General features: G+C 38.1%; 1 protein-coding gene and 1 long non-coding RNA gene across 5 annotated transcripts; one reads left to right on the forward strand and one right to left on the reverse strand.

The window, feature by feature from the left end:
- The first annotated feature begins 308 nt into the window (after positions 1 to 308).
- LOC111249525 (uncharacterized) lies at positions 309 to 16628 on the forward strand. 4 transcript variants are annotated; one of them, XR_015326929.1, is made up of 4 exons: positions 309 to 893; positions 14846 to 15030; positions 15480 to 15724; positions 16217 to 16628. It is a non-coding gene; the product is annotated as an uncharacterized LOC111249525 (long non-coding RNA). The 4 variants fall into 4 exon arrangements; XR_015326928.1 differs by lacking the exon at positions 309 to 893 and adding an exon at positions 13872 to 13972; XR_015326927.1 differs by lacking the exon at positions 309 to 893 and adding an exon at positions 13880 to 14302.
- Positions 5582 to 13392, reverse strand: Tbc1d15-17 (TBC1 domain family member 15/17). The gene is made up of 4 exons (XM_022803510.2): positions 11307 to 13392; positions 8294 to 8437; positions 7868 to 8037; positions 5582 to 7473 (listed from the first exon to the last, which is right to left on the reverse strand). Exons 1-4 carry the CDS (start codon positions 12553 to 12555, stop codon positions 7210 to 7212), a joined length of 1827 nt encoding a protein of 608 aa, XP_022659245.1. The 5' UTR covers positions 12556 to 13392; the 3' UTR covers positions 5582 to 7209.
- Positions 16629 to 16720: the final 92 nt, after the last annotated feature.

Consider the following 16720-nt stretch of genomic DNA (forward strand, 5'->3'; position numbering starts at 1 on the left):
CATTATTCTCTCGGAAGAACATATTTTCGATAACGATGTTAATAATACAGATTTGTAGATCTTAAACAACTCAGAGATTTCTCAAACACCAACAGCAGGAAAATTACCATGCCGGATTTTCAAGAGTTCTGATATGGACATGAAAATAAGGTACTCGCGATAACGGTTTAACCGGATATGTCTTTATGTGTCGATGCACAAGTATGTTAAAAAATGTCGAATACCAATAAAGAGGCTCTGCAGGTGTGTAGATCTAATAGTGTAGGGGCAATAAAGGGGAGAGGGGGTTTTTAATGGAAACACTCGCTATCTTTGACCAATATAATCCTAAGAATGTTTGGCTATTTCGGGTCGTTCTGAGACTAGTTTTACGGTCGCAGACCGACACCAGGATCGGTCCAATATATTCGAGCTGCGTCAGAATGTGTTAAACATTAAAGAGATTTGGATGGAAGTCATATTGCTCGACTTACGGAATACGCCAGTTGTATCAGTATATTGCGAAAGACCCATAAACATTAGACACGCCAAAATGCAGACTATTAGCTATATTGCTAGTGATTGATCATTACATCTTTGATAAAAAAAAAGTTTTTAGGTATCACGACGATTGGTGCCGACGAACATTTGAGCTGACTAAAGACAGCTATTCAATATATGAGCAGCGCTTGTCGATGTTTACTAGGCACAGGGAGATAGGACGAAGATCGTTCAGACTATGAGATCAGCGGAAAAGATTCATATTGAGACGGCATGTTTTACGGGCGTGTTGAAACCCTTGGACGTTTTTTGTAGAAATACGGTACTGAACAGGTATCCGTCAACAATATTAAAAATGGGGACGATTAGGCGCTTTTCGTCGTCGTGTCTCATAAAAATATCAGTTCCCCCAGGTAAGTTTGCGCTGTTTTATTTTAGTTAAAATATTCTATGTGAATGTCACAGAAAAGCTATTCAAACTCTGAGAAGAATTAAACAAATAGCCTTGAATTAAGTAACTTGATCAACCGTTAAAAAAAATATCTGGCGATTTTCAACTTACGCTAAATATGGCTATAACGGGAGAAAAAGAAAACCGTCAACAGACGTTGACATTAAAGCCACTTTACTCTGAGGTCTACATACATCGAGTAAATTAATGTATTATCGTATCAATACAAAAAAAAGTTTAATACAGAAGGACCACAGAAACTTTATTATGCATCAGGGACAAATTTAACGAATGACATTGAGACGTTGCCGAATACGCAACCGTGCTTCGATTTATTTATTAGGTTACATACACTTTCGATTATGATTCAAAGTAGGGTTCAATAAATATTTAGTAAGTAAAATTATCTCTAGCTTTGAGTGTATTTGAGCTTGCGGTACGGTTTATACACATAACAATTCAACAAAGCCAGGTGCATTCGACCCAAGAAAAATGTTTAATTTTAGTTTTAAAAATTTGTAAGCTTGCTAGTTTCAATACACCTTGCTTCGAGGTAGGCGTTGAAAGCATATATATTGGTTAATTGCTCTAGTATGTGTGCTAGTATGAAAACGCTTAAAATTATTGTAAGCGAAATGATTATACAGTTATTCAGGGCAGAAACAGCCCGCCTTCTTACTAAATTTAGAAAACCGTATTCTCAGTGGGGTTTAGCGTCTTTAAAAACCTTGACGACTTCAAATACCGTTAACAGCTGAAAATTAAGCTTCTCAGCTCTTACAAAATTGGCTTCGAGTTCTATATACTGAGAAACATGTCATTAATAAGTCTATAAATCTAGCTTACTTGCAGTTTCCTGCTACTAATACTTATCATTGCTTATTTTTCGTAAATAACAACGGAAAGGAGTGAAGGGAAGCTTCTGCCAGAAAAACGAGTCCACAGTAGCTGTAACAACGCAAAGGCGAACAGTGCGAAGACGCGAAGTTACGATTTAGATTGGAAAGTGCACTTTGTAAATTTATATCTTGAAAAATCCAAATTTAATAGTACTTTGAAAGTTGTTTGTTCTAAATCATGAGATTTGTCCGCATCGTTTCATCATAGTTTAATCATCGCATCATTAGTGTTCTCTTTAGAATGTTGAGCAACATGAAGAGCGGCCGACATAATGCAGTAGGCAATCTACATGCAATGTAATGTTAATAGGTTTGCTTATTTTTTACATTTTCCGTATAATTTTATGGTATTCACTTTGGATCCTTTACGAACTCTTTAACCTTAAGGAGTGTACTAATATGCTCTTTACATTACCTTTCAAAAACACATGACTTATACGATGTGAAACTCATGCCTGAACTAACTTTGCAGCCACCATACGCTGAACGAAGAGCTGTGAAGTAGATGAGTGTCATTGAAATTGTCTCCGTACAATGGTATTGCAACCGCTAAGAGCATATGCAGCTAGAAGGGTTGATGAGCCAGGTCGCTTGCTAAAGACATAGCAAAAAAAACAGGAGCTAGAATAACTGAATACCACAGTTTTTTTTTTGTCGATCGATAGACCTCAACGGCGCTGCCACTAAAAATAATGCGTACCAATAAAACTCAATATGAGTCATATACTGTATACTTTAGAGAAGGTATTTGAAAATAGTTTTTGTATAGTTCATGTACGAGTTGAACGCATGTACCGACTCGCAATAACGGATAAAAATTCACATAAATTTGCGAACAGTGCCCGCGAAATTCCCAGGTGGTAAGGATTATACCGCCATAAATCCCCGATTCTGGCTGTGCATTAAATCGAGTTCGGTCCGACTGGACGAAGTTAACGAAACACCGAAAAAAATTCAATCTCAGCATTCATCACTAATACGATGAGTACTGAAACAAAAGTATAGAAGATGATTATGTTCAATTATAGAAAAATGTGCGTCAAATATATGTCAAGCACTGGCCATATTCTAACATGTGTAGTATGATAGGATAAACAATAGGATATAACATCTTCTATCGATGAAGTTCGCTACATATTTTTATCTATTTCACTCGACTTAAAGTGATTGATGTCCATCCAACTGATACACCTACACTTACGTAGATGATGTTACTTTTCGTTAAAAAAAACGTTAGAGCAGGTATATGGCACTGTGCAAGCAAGTCACTTACTTATTATAGTTGAAATCAACTAAAACGTATCCAATGTCTAAGTCGTACATGATGTATATCGAACATCGACTCATGTTCTTGTTCGTCGTTGTCAAAGTCGTTTATAGTAGAGTCAGCCTGACAGATCCTCTACTCGACACATAAGGGAAAAATCGCGACTTCTGCTTCTAAAATATCGACTTCCCCATTGGCGTCCCCTTTGTTTCTTTTTTACACTTGTGTCAGTGGTCTTGTCATAAACGTTGACTCCTAATAAAACTTTCCACCCTTCTGGTCAAATTTCCAGAGAACGTCTTCCATAAAATACTCCTCTCACAGGCTACCTGAATCAATTATGCTGCCATCAACACCAAAACGTAAAACCCAATAATTGCTGCGAAGTGACACACTTTGCATAACAGCGGTCGGAAGCAGCAACTCGGGCATTTAGTATATAAAATCAAAGCCCAACTCTTAGCTATTATTGACCATAAACGTAGACCCGTTGTCCTCACGGTATTGGGCTCAAATATACTCAGACATGAGCGTGTCAATCTAACCTCGAAAAACAATGCGTGGTTCACTGTCCTAAAACGAAGTTGGGCCGTGCACTACGCTTGAAATCAGATCTAATAAATTATACTGTTTTTTTATGTTGAATACCACCTTCATCAAACTTGTGCCATCAAATAGCCGCGCAGACACCTTATGCGGACCCAAACAGTATTGACACATCTGACGTAATTCAAAGCTGAAATTTTGTACGATGAGAATTTCATTACCGTTACCATGATTGGAAACCCGATTAGAGCACCATCAGTTGATAATCTCTCATATTTAACAGAATATTCACTGGCAATATTCTCATCCCCAGCTGATGAATGTGAATCATGAAATCACAAAGCCTTCTTCAATTCTCAGTAGTTTACTGATTGGCCTACTGCAGACAGAATCGCTTCTATTTCTGGGTTAGGTTAGGTATCTAAATAGTAGCCACAACAGTAGGTTCAGCATCTCAGGTGACTCACTATGAATGTAGGTCCTAAATTTTGTTGTCTTTGTGTACAATCTGCATAAAATATTTGCACTACATGCTCTTCGGTGTTTTAATAAGATATATTCTGTTCTCGGCGTATAGCGCTCATGCAGATAATACTTACAAGCGTTATGGCAAGTCAAAAGACATGGCGCGTAGCTCGAATAGCATCATGCTAATATAAGCGAAAAATAAATTATGGAAAGTGAATGCTGAAAAAAGGGTTTGCACTGTGAGGTTGCGCTGAGTGAGTTGACACTTAGCTCGTTATAACTCAACAGGAAACTACAATTTTACAAACACTTGAAAAGATATCTTCTTTTTCACTAAATAAATGGTATTTTTCGCTTACCGATAAATTTGTCAATGAAATTCGACATGAAGATGCGAAAATTATGTAACTGATATCAGATTATCCAAAAAAATATATTTTTTATTCTTATTATTATCATAAAAAATATCTCTGTATATTAGCTCCGTATAGATTATTTCATTAAACACCTTGTAGATAATTCAAGCAGAGTATCTGTAGCATGCGCCCTTCAATGATTTAAGGAAAACTGAGGATGAAGGAAAAAGTATACTTGGATTTCTTTAGCATTTTACAATTGATTAGTCTGATAACGAGATGCTAAAGCAATTTTCGGCGCAAATCTCGAAACGTTTATCTGTTGTTTGATAAACTTTTAACGAAACCTTAAAAGTTTTTTTCTAATAGAATGAAGTTAGTTCATAGGAAACCTAATGACTATGGAGATAGTGTGCTTAAATAGTATGTAAAAAAAGTCTCGCTAACGAATAAGATCTACTTCAGTCGTTTCTAAATATATACCGAATACAAATATAGGTTTACATTTCTTAATCGAGGTATATCCTGCTGTAGTTACACTCAAGGCTTATCAATATTAACACGGCGGGTATAACTATGGCACGAAGGTGTGTGGCATACTCGTACATGCATAAGTAGTCATATAATTCTAGGCAGTAGCATTGATAAAGCGTCATCGCGCGGAGCCTAGAACAAGTTGAAGTCTTTTATAGAAGCTCAAACGTTGCGTCAAAGTGAAATCGATCCAAAATCTACATTATTAAGTAAAGGATATAATAAAACCAAACGACAAATTTAAGTGTATTGGTGGCTTCTGCTTCCTTTTGTTTCTTCTGGTTAAATACACTAAATTATTAAGAAACTGTTTAATGTTTGCGTTATTAGCGACATGGGCAATTGAATTCAAGGCTTGAGCAAAATTCTGCTAAGAAAGGCACCTTAAAGCTAAATAAATAAATAAAATAAATCTGAACGTTTTAGGTCTTAATACGTGATAATAAAATAGTAAAAGCATACACAGTGGAAGGTTTGATCTAAGAACAAAGCTTTTATATATAGTTGTTCTATACTATTATTTGTAACTGTGATTTTATGCTAAATAATTTTAGGCAAAAATTAATAAACAGATAGTGCATACATGTATTAACTCAGGGGACGAAAAACATCGTTTATTACTTATTGTCGATCCCGGAACAGATTCTTGCTGGTTATTATATCTCTCTATCTATGCATCATATATATATATAAAATATATACGGTTATATCCGTATAGGTCGGTCCATTATTACAACACGTTTAGCTGTCGTAATTTTTTTTTGCAGAAATAGAATCCGTTTGAAGCTTACCTCCCAGCATGTAATGCCTCATCTATGCTTATCATCATCATCGATGGCAATAAGAAAACTATTCTTTAGGAAAAATTGATGTAACTTTTAGAGTTTAAATGATTATACATGGTCGTGGTCACTTTGGTCTACGGGACTAAACCATGTTCAAAGCCTTTAACAGACTTTCAAACGGCCGGACTAGACCGACATGTTGCTCACATACCTTCAGAAAGTAATGGTGTCTTTTCAACTTGTTTCCTTCTAGCCTTTCGTCCAGTGAATATTTATTTCTACTTGTACTATCCGAAAACGCGCTCATCATTTTGTTGTAATTCCACTGTGTAATTAATAGAATTTCATTTCGAGTTCAGGCTTTAATATATGTTGCATATAAAGAACATTAATTTTTGACAGCTAGACATACTTTCCTGGAGTCAAAAGACCGAAGAAGCTTCCCAGGATATTGACGTCGTGCACAGCGAGGACTCTATGAGGATTATTTAAAAGTAGTTTACTGAGTCTAAGGATCTGAAGCTGTACCACACCCTGGCCGGGTGTCCGAGGTAGATGAGAACCTCGGATAGTAAACAACTAGTTGATTACAGAAGAGAGACCGCAAGGTCTTTAAAGCTTGCCCAAGGGGAACAGGTAACATACAGAGCGAATCATTCATATTCCTTTTTTTTTTTTATCTTAGCTGCGCTGTTCCTAAGCCAACAGAGACCAAAATACACGATTCCTGGTGTCTTCTGGTTCTTTCGACATATTATGATAAATTTGAATAGCAGGCGATTAGCCGATTCAGGTGTTCTAAGAATTGTTATTATGTAGAGGTTAATAATTAAAGGTGATCTGGAATAAGTAAAGTCACCGCTGTTGATTTAGTCAATGACGACTAGCAGATGGTTAGAAATAATGATTTTAATTACTGCAACCCCTAAGTATAGGCTAGTTTATAGGCGGTATTGACACTTTATTAAAATTCAAAATTCAAGTCACAATTTTTCTGGGCAAAGCAATCGAAGATTAATAAATTTACCAGGCGACATTTTGTATTGTCCTTCCTAACGAATCTGGCCATACAAATTTCGTCCATCGCGTTCTTTTAGTAAATCGAACAGAGTAAATTGACCTTCTTGATACCTAATACGACATAAAAGGTTTTTTACTTTACACATTTATATTTTCAGAAAGTCCTATATTATTGTGCTTAATAAAAGCCTGCGCCCAGGGATAAGCCCACTTCGCAACAGCTTTCCTTTGTTTAAGCAGAACGACGATCTTATGGTCTGTCTTATAAGTGTCGCCAGTGTTACTCAAGACAGGGTGTTGTCGCTCTTAATCACATTAAATATGATTTTCGCTACACATTCGCTGGTATTATTTGTTCTCATGTAAACTAGTCTTTCCGGGAGATCCGCTTGTCAATAAGCCTTTAAATGACTTGCTTTACCTCTTCCCCAAGTTCTTTAAAGCCAAGATTCTTAGCTGCTTTCGGCACTCCCAGTAGTTGGAAATAAAGTTGTTCGGCTCGTATAAGATTGTCTTCGAGCGTGATTTTGAAACACATATCATTGATATGTTTGAGTATTTCGTTTAGTCCAAAGTTGTTCTCCATGATTCGGATTTGCTCCTCTTCAAGGATGGCTACGCAGAAAAGCAAATGGAAGTTTTCGCAGGGCAGATGTGTCCATAGCACCTATAGAGTTAACGAACAACACAATAAGATACAAGTAGGCAAATTCATTAGCCTTCAATCACTTAGCCTTCATTAAAGGCTAAACATGTTAACGGTGACTAAATATAAGTAATGAATAAATAATAAGTAAGTCATACTACAGTAAAAACTTAGCCCAAAAACATGTCTAGATCATAGGCTATTAACTTACACTGCTTAGTCTCATATATAAAAACTGACTCAAGGCTATAGGAAACTAGCTTTAATTATGATAAATGGAAAGAAGTGTATGGACACAAATGCAGTAGTGACGAAATAAATCGCGAGCAATCTTTCCGATACTTAATTAGCTCATAAGGGCTAGCGGCAGCCACCTAATGAACCGTAACGATGACACGCTGTTTTATGTTCTTACCTCCCAAAGTCGTTTCGTATCCTCGAAGTTGAACTCCCTCTTGAACCAAATCAATAGCCACCGGAAACAGAAATAAAGATTTCCGGATTCATGATTATCAAGATACTCCGTGAACGAAGGCGTTGCTACTGAGAGTAGTTGGTGCAGCTGTATAAGTTGGCGTTTAATACCTGTTGAAATTCGTAATAAGTTAGTAGGTCATGGAAAATTAGAAAAGCGACAAAATAAGTGTGCAAGAATAAACATGAGAGACAAAAGACATCTATTATAAATTTAATCTCATTATCTCCTACGTACGTAAGTACGTAAAAATATGATAAAGCTAATCTATCCATTCAGCCCTTCGAAGGTTACCAAGATTAAAAGAGAAAGTATAAATATATGCAAAATCCGTTTTTCCGGAGGTCAAGCGGGAAATGTGTTTACCTAATTGCTGCTGCTCTTTCTCTTCCATGCGACCGTGGTCAATAAAATTGTACCGAATCATCGAGACAAATTTGGAGAAACACCAGAACGCGTCGGGCTCGTTCTGCATTACAGACAGGATCGGCGACAACAAATCGCTCATACCTGAAATTAACATCAAGTAATAATAAACGATTATTATGATCACTCGAAAGATTCAATTAAAATATTGTTATTGAAGAAATCGCTGTGCTTACGATTTGGCCTTACCAACAAATTATTAACCAAGATCAATAATATAGACAGCTACCGTTGGTGACTTTTCTCTCGGTCTTTCTTGATCCGTAGGTTCCCAAGAGGAAACTAGGAAATCTTTATTGTCAGATTTTCTGTATACGAAAATTGGGCTTACCATTGTATCGTTTACTCTCGTGAGGCAACTTGTGTCAACTTACTGTACAATCGTATACTATTTTCTATTTTTTATGCATTCGCTAAACTTTCAAACAAAGATCTTTTAAAGTGCGAAACATTTTTATTACAATGAATAAAGCTTAACAAGTTCCTTTCTTTGTCCTAAGGTTTCAGCATGCCGAATTTCTTGATGCTACCAGAACTGATTTATTTTACTTCAACTACTGTTTGTCTTATACCTTGGCTCGCCAGTTGCGCCTCCGTATTGCGATGTTGTGACTTTGTCTATAATAACTATAACATCCCCCCGTAGCAGAAAACCACCTTCATACATTTACGTTTTATAAAATCCTTAGACTTCTCTAAGAATCAAATTACTGGTGATCGACTCCGCAAAATGTTTGTGAATTTAAGACACTATTAGACTCGGCTTCTCCATCGGTTATTTTCATTGCCTTAAAAAGCAAATTAATGACCCTATCAAATATCGGCCATATTTTTTTACTTTTGTGTAATCTACATCAAGCTGTGAACTGGTCAAGTTCATTAGCACATTTAGGTCTTACATAACGAGAACATGTTGTATATGTCGTAGAGGCAGCCTAGTTTCGCCTACTCAAATCGGAATCTACTTTTAAAATAAAACGTGCCCTTATAATTGAAGGCAATAATACAATACAACACAAGGCAATATAACGGTATGTATATTTCAGTCAGGTGTTGTCTGTCCAGTCAGTAACTAGAGAAAGATTTACACAATTGACTTTAGAAACGATTTTAAGTAGATATCCGTATTAATAATGTGAATCATTAGTTAATGAAGATCGAGTACCTGGTATAATTACTTTTTCACAAAGATCACGATTCATTTGTACCATCAAAAAGCCGCTTAATATTGGCATCCAATATAACATCCATTAACCCACTGTTTACCACGATAGTTCGGCTTGGTCGCCAACAATGCTTGATGATAACCCAAATGAAGGATCTCGATTACCAAATATCGCAAGATTTCAGCGGTCGTATTCACTGCTGATTCTTTCCACCTTGGCATTAGTAAATCTCTTCGCGTAACATGTACGATACGTCTAATATTTGACGGATCCTGTGTATATAATTATAGACTTCATTTATACAGAAGAGAAATAGTACGTTGGTGTTTCTTCCCTAATCTTCCTAATCAGACCATCCATCTATTTTTAAGAGTTTATACAATAAGTGAAATAGGAAATAACATAAAGATGTCTGTACATAGAAATACAAAGTGGGAACTAACGTTGACCTCTATTTATGTACACTGCTGACTATTTATTATATTAGGTCTCGCGATAGGTCAAACTACAACCGATTATAGTAACACAAACAATTTTTGTCATTCGGTTACATCATTTCCAAAGACAGAAGTAGAAATTAGGTCTTTCACGCTGCTAAGCAATTGTATATGAAATAATTCAACCTAATTCCGCATTATCTTCTATTTTTAAGAACTTTAATATTGGAAAAATGCTCCTGATATTCCGCCGCGATGGTGGAAAACAGATACTTTAACATTAAACATCCGTTAAAGGAATAATTCCATCAATTCTCATATTTTCCGTGATGATCTGAGAATTATATAAGTATATTCGAAACACAATAAGTTATCATCATCAGTATATTTGATATGCTAATTCTGGCCTCAGCAGAATTAGCTAGTCAATAAAAGTAATTCATGAGAGCACAGTCAGACTGTTCGCTAAAAGGCTATCAGTGTTCGTGGAAAAGTTCTGATGCACTTGCGCTCAGCTTGTAACCACCGAGCGCGCGACAGCTAACCAAAGAAATGAATTTTGAATCAACGGAATCACATAGTCCTCTTCTAATCATCGCGCGTTTTGTCCTGTCAGTTCTAGAAACATGCGATTGCAACTCATGATTAGACAACACAGAGTTAAGTTCAACGTACGTGTTTGTTTTAACCCACATTTTTTGCGAACCCGCTTGTGGTCTGTCTAATTGATCCACAACGTCCTTATTGCCAAATCCTGGTTTTATTTGTTATAACTGAAAGTAATAGTATTTATCTCTTCTCACGGTCACTATGTCTTAGTTTTATTGAAGAATATACAAACAAATGCGACTGCATTCTTACCTCTCATGTCCAGATATGACTGGGACTACGTATGCTTTATATGCACGCCGTACTAACAGTTACATATAACACACCGGATCACAATCGGATAAACTAGTCTAACAAACGGTGCTTGTATCACCTAATGTAGCTGTTTGCTGATGGCGAGTGGTTAAAGGTGCTCTGAATATCAAACGTATTATTTGAAATTCTTTTTCGAAAAAAAAAATTGAAAAGCTTTATTCTAGAATGCTTATGGATACACATATGTTAGACCACAAGCACTTTATATTTATTTTAGCGATGCTTTATATTGCTGCATGGACATTAGAGTTGATAAGAGTAACTGCCAAAGGAAATCTATTCTGTGGCTAGAATAAAATACATCAGTTAAGGCACAACATGCATTTGCGTTTAACGAGAGCCAATATGTCACCGAAACAAACTTCAATCTATATCTTGAGATTATAACGATCTTAGACAATTTCTACAACCTTGGTCACTACGTACCTTGAACATATCCCAGATCGAAGTCATACATAATGTAAGTCATGAGGACATCACTTAGCATGGACAGGTATTCATTCCCATCCCTAGCGAAAATGTCCACACTTCGATCTGTCCGGTTGACGTCTTTCTCAACGAGGTTTTTACGTAAAGTGAACGCCGCAAAGCGTGCTTCCTGCTCAGGTGACATCGACTTCCACTGCAGCTTCATTCTGTAGTACCTCTCAGTGAGTTTCCCATGCTCGGCCTCACGTTCCTTGGCAGTCTTGGAGAAATCGTACACACCTAATAGGAACTTCCATGCTTCGGGTCGAATTTCTGGACTGCATCCACCTCGAAATATTCGTTCACGCAAATTGTTTGGATCGAAGATGCGACCTGCTATGTCGAAATAGGTTGCCCATTCGTCGAGGCCTAGTGAGGCGCTGCGGGTTACATTTATACGTGGCGGCAGCTTTGGTATTGGTTCAACAATATTAAAGCCCGGCTCCTGATCAGCGTCGATCGTGAAGGATTCCCTAAATGTTCCGACGCTTTCGGGTTTTAAGTCGAGCATAGCTTCCGATATGTGTCGGCTAGTGTACTGATACTGTCCCTGGGTGAAAAAGTGCGTTACCTTTGCGAGGCCGTCCGCAAAAGTCGGCAGCGGATCCCTGACAAACCGGCTCACCAAGGTCCGATTACCCCCGTCCAGCTGAAACAGGTCTAGCGAATCGAAGGATTTTTGCAATGCGTCTGCGTCTTCCTGTACAACGATATGGAGCCGTTTATCTTTGGCCGAAACGCGCGTTTGAATTTCACTCTCGAGCTGTGCAAGAAATAATTGTTGCTTGCCAACGTCAAAGACTAATGTCGGCAGACGAGCTCCGTCACACAGCATCACCATCATTTCAATAGAGTTTTTCCGTTGCGAAAGGTGGTACGATCGCATATCCTGCAGATAAAAGAAAAACCCCTGTGGCTGTTCTTCGATATGCACTTCATCTTCGCCCTTTTCTAGTCCAATGACAACGCTGTCATTGTATCCCGAACCGTTGTAGTGGACTGGTCCTGATGCTTCAGCCCCATTGCGAGCAACGGCAACAGTATCTTTCGGCTTCCAAATGATGGCTTGCCCGTTTGCCGTTCGCTGAATTTGAAGGTATCCATTGTACACTCGGGTACGGTGTGACCCCTCGTGCTTGCTGCGTACATTATTCTGGTCGAATAAAATTTCCCCTGAAGGAATACCGATAGGTCCGGCAGTCGCCATTGTATATGCCTGCGCACAGTAGTTTCTACTTGCCTGTAGGTCTGCCTGTTGGTCTGACTGGCAAGTCTGAGGCGTTGGAGCCGTTCGGTGGCCGATCAACTGAATGCCGACTCCGCTTTGTTAATGTGTCTTCTTGTTGATTTAGTTCGGCGATATGCTTCTATGGAAACTGATGTCATGAAGCTCCACACAATAACTTTTTCTTTCAGTCAAGCAGGCTCGACACGTGTTTTTGTCCTATAAAAGCGTATGTCACATTCGTTCAGAACCTTGTTAGTTTCTTCCACTGTCGTTTGTCAGATCACTCGTTGATACTGTGCCTACTTTGAACAAAGCATATATCAATATTGGTGAGATTTTTTGTTTGATTGGATAAAGCAGCGAACCGCAGCTGCTCGGTTGACCAGTGGGTCCGTCAATGTCTTGTTTACTCGTTGCCTACTATTGCTCTCAGTCATTCGCTTTCGATCAGTCTTTGCGTTGTAACCCTTCGCGGCGGAAAGCAAACAAGCGTAGGACCAACAAGCGATCGACCTCTTGCCGTTAACCCTACAGTATCTGTCCATTAATCAGAGCAGCGTAGGCAGGGCAGTAAGGTAAACACACACGCCGCCGTCGCCGCCGCCACCTTTTCACCGTGCTGCGTGTCTATATTGGGTACCGTCCACACGACCTCGTTTACGCTCGGTTGTTGTCGCATCTCAAAATGTAAAAACCGATGATAACACCTGACGCAATGACACCAGCAACCATATTGGGAATCATCATAATCTACACGAATTGCCACGGGGGAGCAGAGACAACTGACTGAGTCACCACTTGTTACTACTCGCTCGCCGTCTCAGTAGCAGTAGTTGCCTTTAGTGATATAAAATAGCTACTGCCGCCGCCGTCGTCGTCGTCGCCGCCGCCGCCGCCGCTGTTGCATCAGTCAACATCATTAACTGCGTATCACACACGAACAAAACAAAATATCACGGAACAAAATATAGCAGAGCCAACGACGAAGATGCTCAGTTAGCAGTGAAGCGGCCGCTGCGATCATTCAATGTTAGCCGAGTTGGCGAGTTGTCGCCATAGTCGTTCAGCGCCCGACGGGAACCGAATGGGCGCGAAAACAGAACAGTCATATACGGATCAACATAACCGACAGACAACGAGCGTTTGTTGTCATTCACTCAATTGTCGCTTGGCGGCAACGACAATTAAACTTCTTCTTCTTTCACTGCGTCCAAAACATCCGGTATCAGCGTACCACGCGCAGACAGCAGCCGTCAGAGTTGAACGATAGATAAATAAACAGATGGTCAAAATGTGCTTTTTGTCTGCGACGCCGATGTCGCCAACCCCTTCTCATTTGTTTGCACGGATCAACGCATTGCGCGCAAGGCAAAGTGGACGAACCGCCGATTTGTCTGTACGGAATGGAGGACTGGATGCGCGATTCGAATGGGATTGAATATTATTAATCGTTGGCAATAATCTCAGCAATAACCGAAGAATGACGATCTCAACAATAGCGTCGTTTTATTATTCAACCATAACAATTTAATATTGTTCAATACATTAAATCTTAAATTAAAAAAATTAAAGCATCTCACTTCAAGGACTCGATGAATTAGCAGTTTGCTCCGTGCATGAGTGTAATAGTGGCCTAGTAGACTATAGCAATGTCAAAAACTAGCGGAGTTAACGCTAAAAATACATATATGTGTGATAGTCGGTCTTTTAATTGATTCTTTTAAAGGTAGCATGTTTAGTTGTATACTAGGGGCACGTGCTGCTTACCCACCCAAAGATATAAGCATAGAGAACGCATTTATGTTTGCCTACGCCTTATCATTAGGACTAGATTTAGAACACACACTTAAATTAGGCTAGAAAAGCTTCTCGCACTGGATAATTCACGTAGCCTTGTTTATCCACTGAAGAGCCTTATTCAATATAACAATAAATTATTTTGCATTTTAATTGAGATCGTCATCGAAGTTCAGTAGTCGAGTAGTAAATAGATTTAGTAAAAAAAGAAAACAGGCATTTATGTCAGTCTACGTCATAATCTAATTATACATTATATAACATACTGCGGATTCATGGATATATATATATCAAAAAAAGGAAACATGAATCTAATATACTGGTTAAGCAAGATGAAATGCAAGATTGTGTATGCTTTAAGGGAACGCCTATAAAGCATTATCTAAAGAACGGGTCACCAGTCATTTCTCTCAAAAAGAAATAATCGAGTTTTATTCGTGAATTGAAAGGATCCTGTGTTTTCTGCTTTTAGGTTCGAAGTATGCAAACTTAAATTAAGTAGTTATATGTTAGTGCTCTTGAACAGCTCGGCCGGCCATCATGTCAACATCCGACCCACTTAAGCTTCTCATTGTGAGCAGTGGTGCTGTGGGCAAGTCTGTCCTCACCCTGTAATTTATGTACGGTGATTCTATTGAGTATTTCGAGCTGACCAAGGTAAGTCAAAACATGATTTTTACCATTATTGTTGGAAACATTAGGTACCTTCCCAGCACCAAATGGTGATAAGCGTTCGACAAGACAACTTCTACTTCCTTTCATTTAGAAAACGTTACGAATACAGAATAGAGGAAACATTCATCAGAACTTGTCAGTTCAGAGCGCTTTTTAGTTGCTTTCCAAATGTGCTAAATGCATGCATATGATAATGTTACCCAAACAAGGCTCTCGGTTAGAGGTATAACGACACTACAATGATACAGTGCATGATTTCAGTTAGCGCCGATACCATTGTGACAAGCCCTTATCTAGACTATATTAAATGAAATATATTCATTTATTAGGCTGATGACGAGTAGGCGCTCGAGTATGTACATATTTGACTAATGCAGTATTAAATGTATTAAGCTTGAGTGGTGTCTGTGTGTATTCTCTGTCTGATACAGGTGTCTTATCTCCTAGTAAGAAAATAATGCTTGACGGTAAGGAGCTTTCGATACGGCTGGTCAGGAAGAGTATTCTAGCGTGACAGGTGAAGCTTTTTCGTTGCTTTTCTTTTTAATCGAATCAGACACGTTCAAAGCTGCAAACGAGTTTCCAGGGTACATCCTGCGAGATAGAGGCAATGAAACCGTACTTACTTTTTTGTCGGGCACAAAGTCGATGTGGAGTATCAATGATAGGTATTCAGGTATGATACTTGAACATTAATACAATTTATTTATTATTTATTATTATTAATAGGCAGAAAGCGGGCCCTTTGTGTTGAATTTATTTGTACTTAGAAATTATGGTATCGAATTTTTTAAGCCTCGATGCTGAATATTGTTCTTAGCAATCTATCCAACTATTTTTCCTTTATCCATATTTTTCCTTGTGACTCATGTGAAGAGATTGACAGACGATACATGATAATAGTAATAATACTTATACAGTTACTGCATGTCGTTTAGTATGTTACATGTGTTAGAATGTTGTATAGGCTGTAACATATCGCGTAGCATCACACGGATACCTAATGTTTCTACACATGAAACTGCGTTTTCCCAGAAAGGGGTTTTGTCCAGAATTTGCTTGACAGGGCAAGGCTTCTTAGCACGGGTGACTAAAATTTGTTACTCTCTGCTCTGATCCATATCGATTGTATATATACATTTAATTTTTCTACTATATTTCTGAACAGGTGGCTCTTATATTTGAGTGACCTTATTTAAGTGTGATGTACAGGTGTCGCATGCGAACGCTGAGGTTTTGGCGTCGCAATGGAGAGTCGATTCCGGAGTATATCGCTAACACAGTGGACAACGTAGCATAGGCGTACTACACGGCAATATTATGAGTTCTGTTTATTCGACATCGTTCATTGCTTTAAATAACAAACAAAGAAATTAAACTTTGACGTGTTAATTATTAAAAAATTAATGAGCACGGGCTCTCACCTGAAATTCAAATACCAGTAAATAATTAAATAATGTACGACCTCTCGACTGCACAAACCTGAACCTAATATGCAGATATCACCGCTTAATAGTAAATTGTAACAATTTCATTTCGGATATGAAATAAATGAGATGAATTCAAAAATAAATACAAAAGGAGAACTGTTTAAAAGTTCCTATATTTTTCAAACTCCGAATCGCTTGACATTTCTAACAAATTGAGTATCTTCTTGAACAAAATTAATGGA

This window comes from Varroa destructor, unplaced genomic scaffold, assembly GCF_002443255.2.
Source record: "Varroa destructor unplaced genomic scaffold, Vdes_3.0 BEIS01000004.1, whole genome shotgun sequence".
NCBI lineage: Eukaryota > Metazoa > Arthropoda > Arachnida > Mesostigmata > Varroidae > Varroa > Varroa destructor.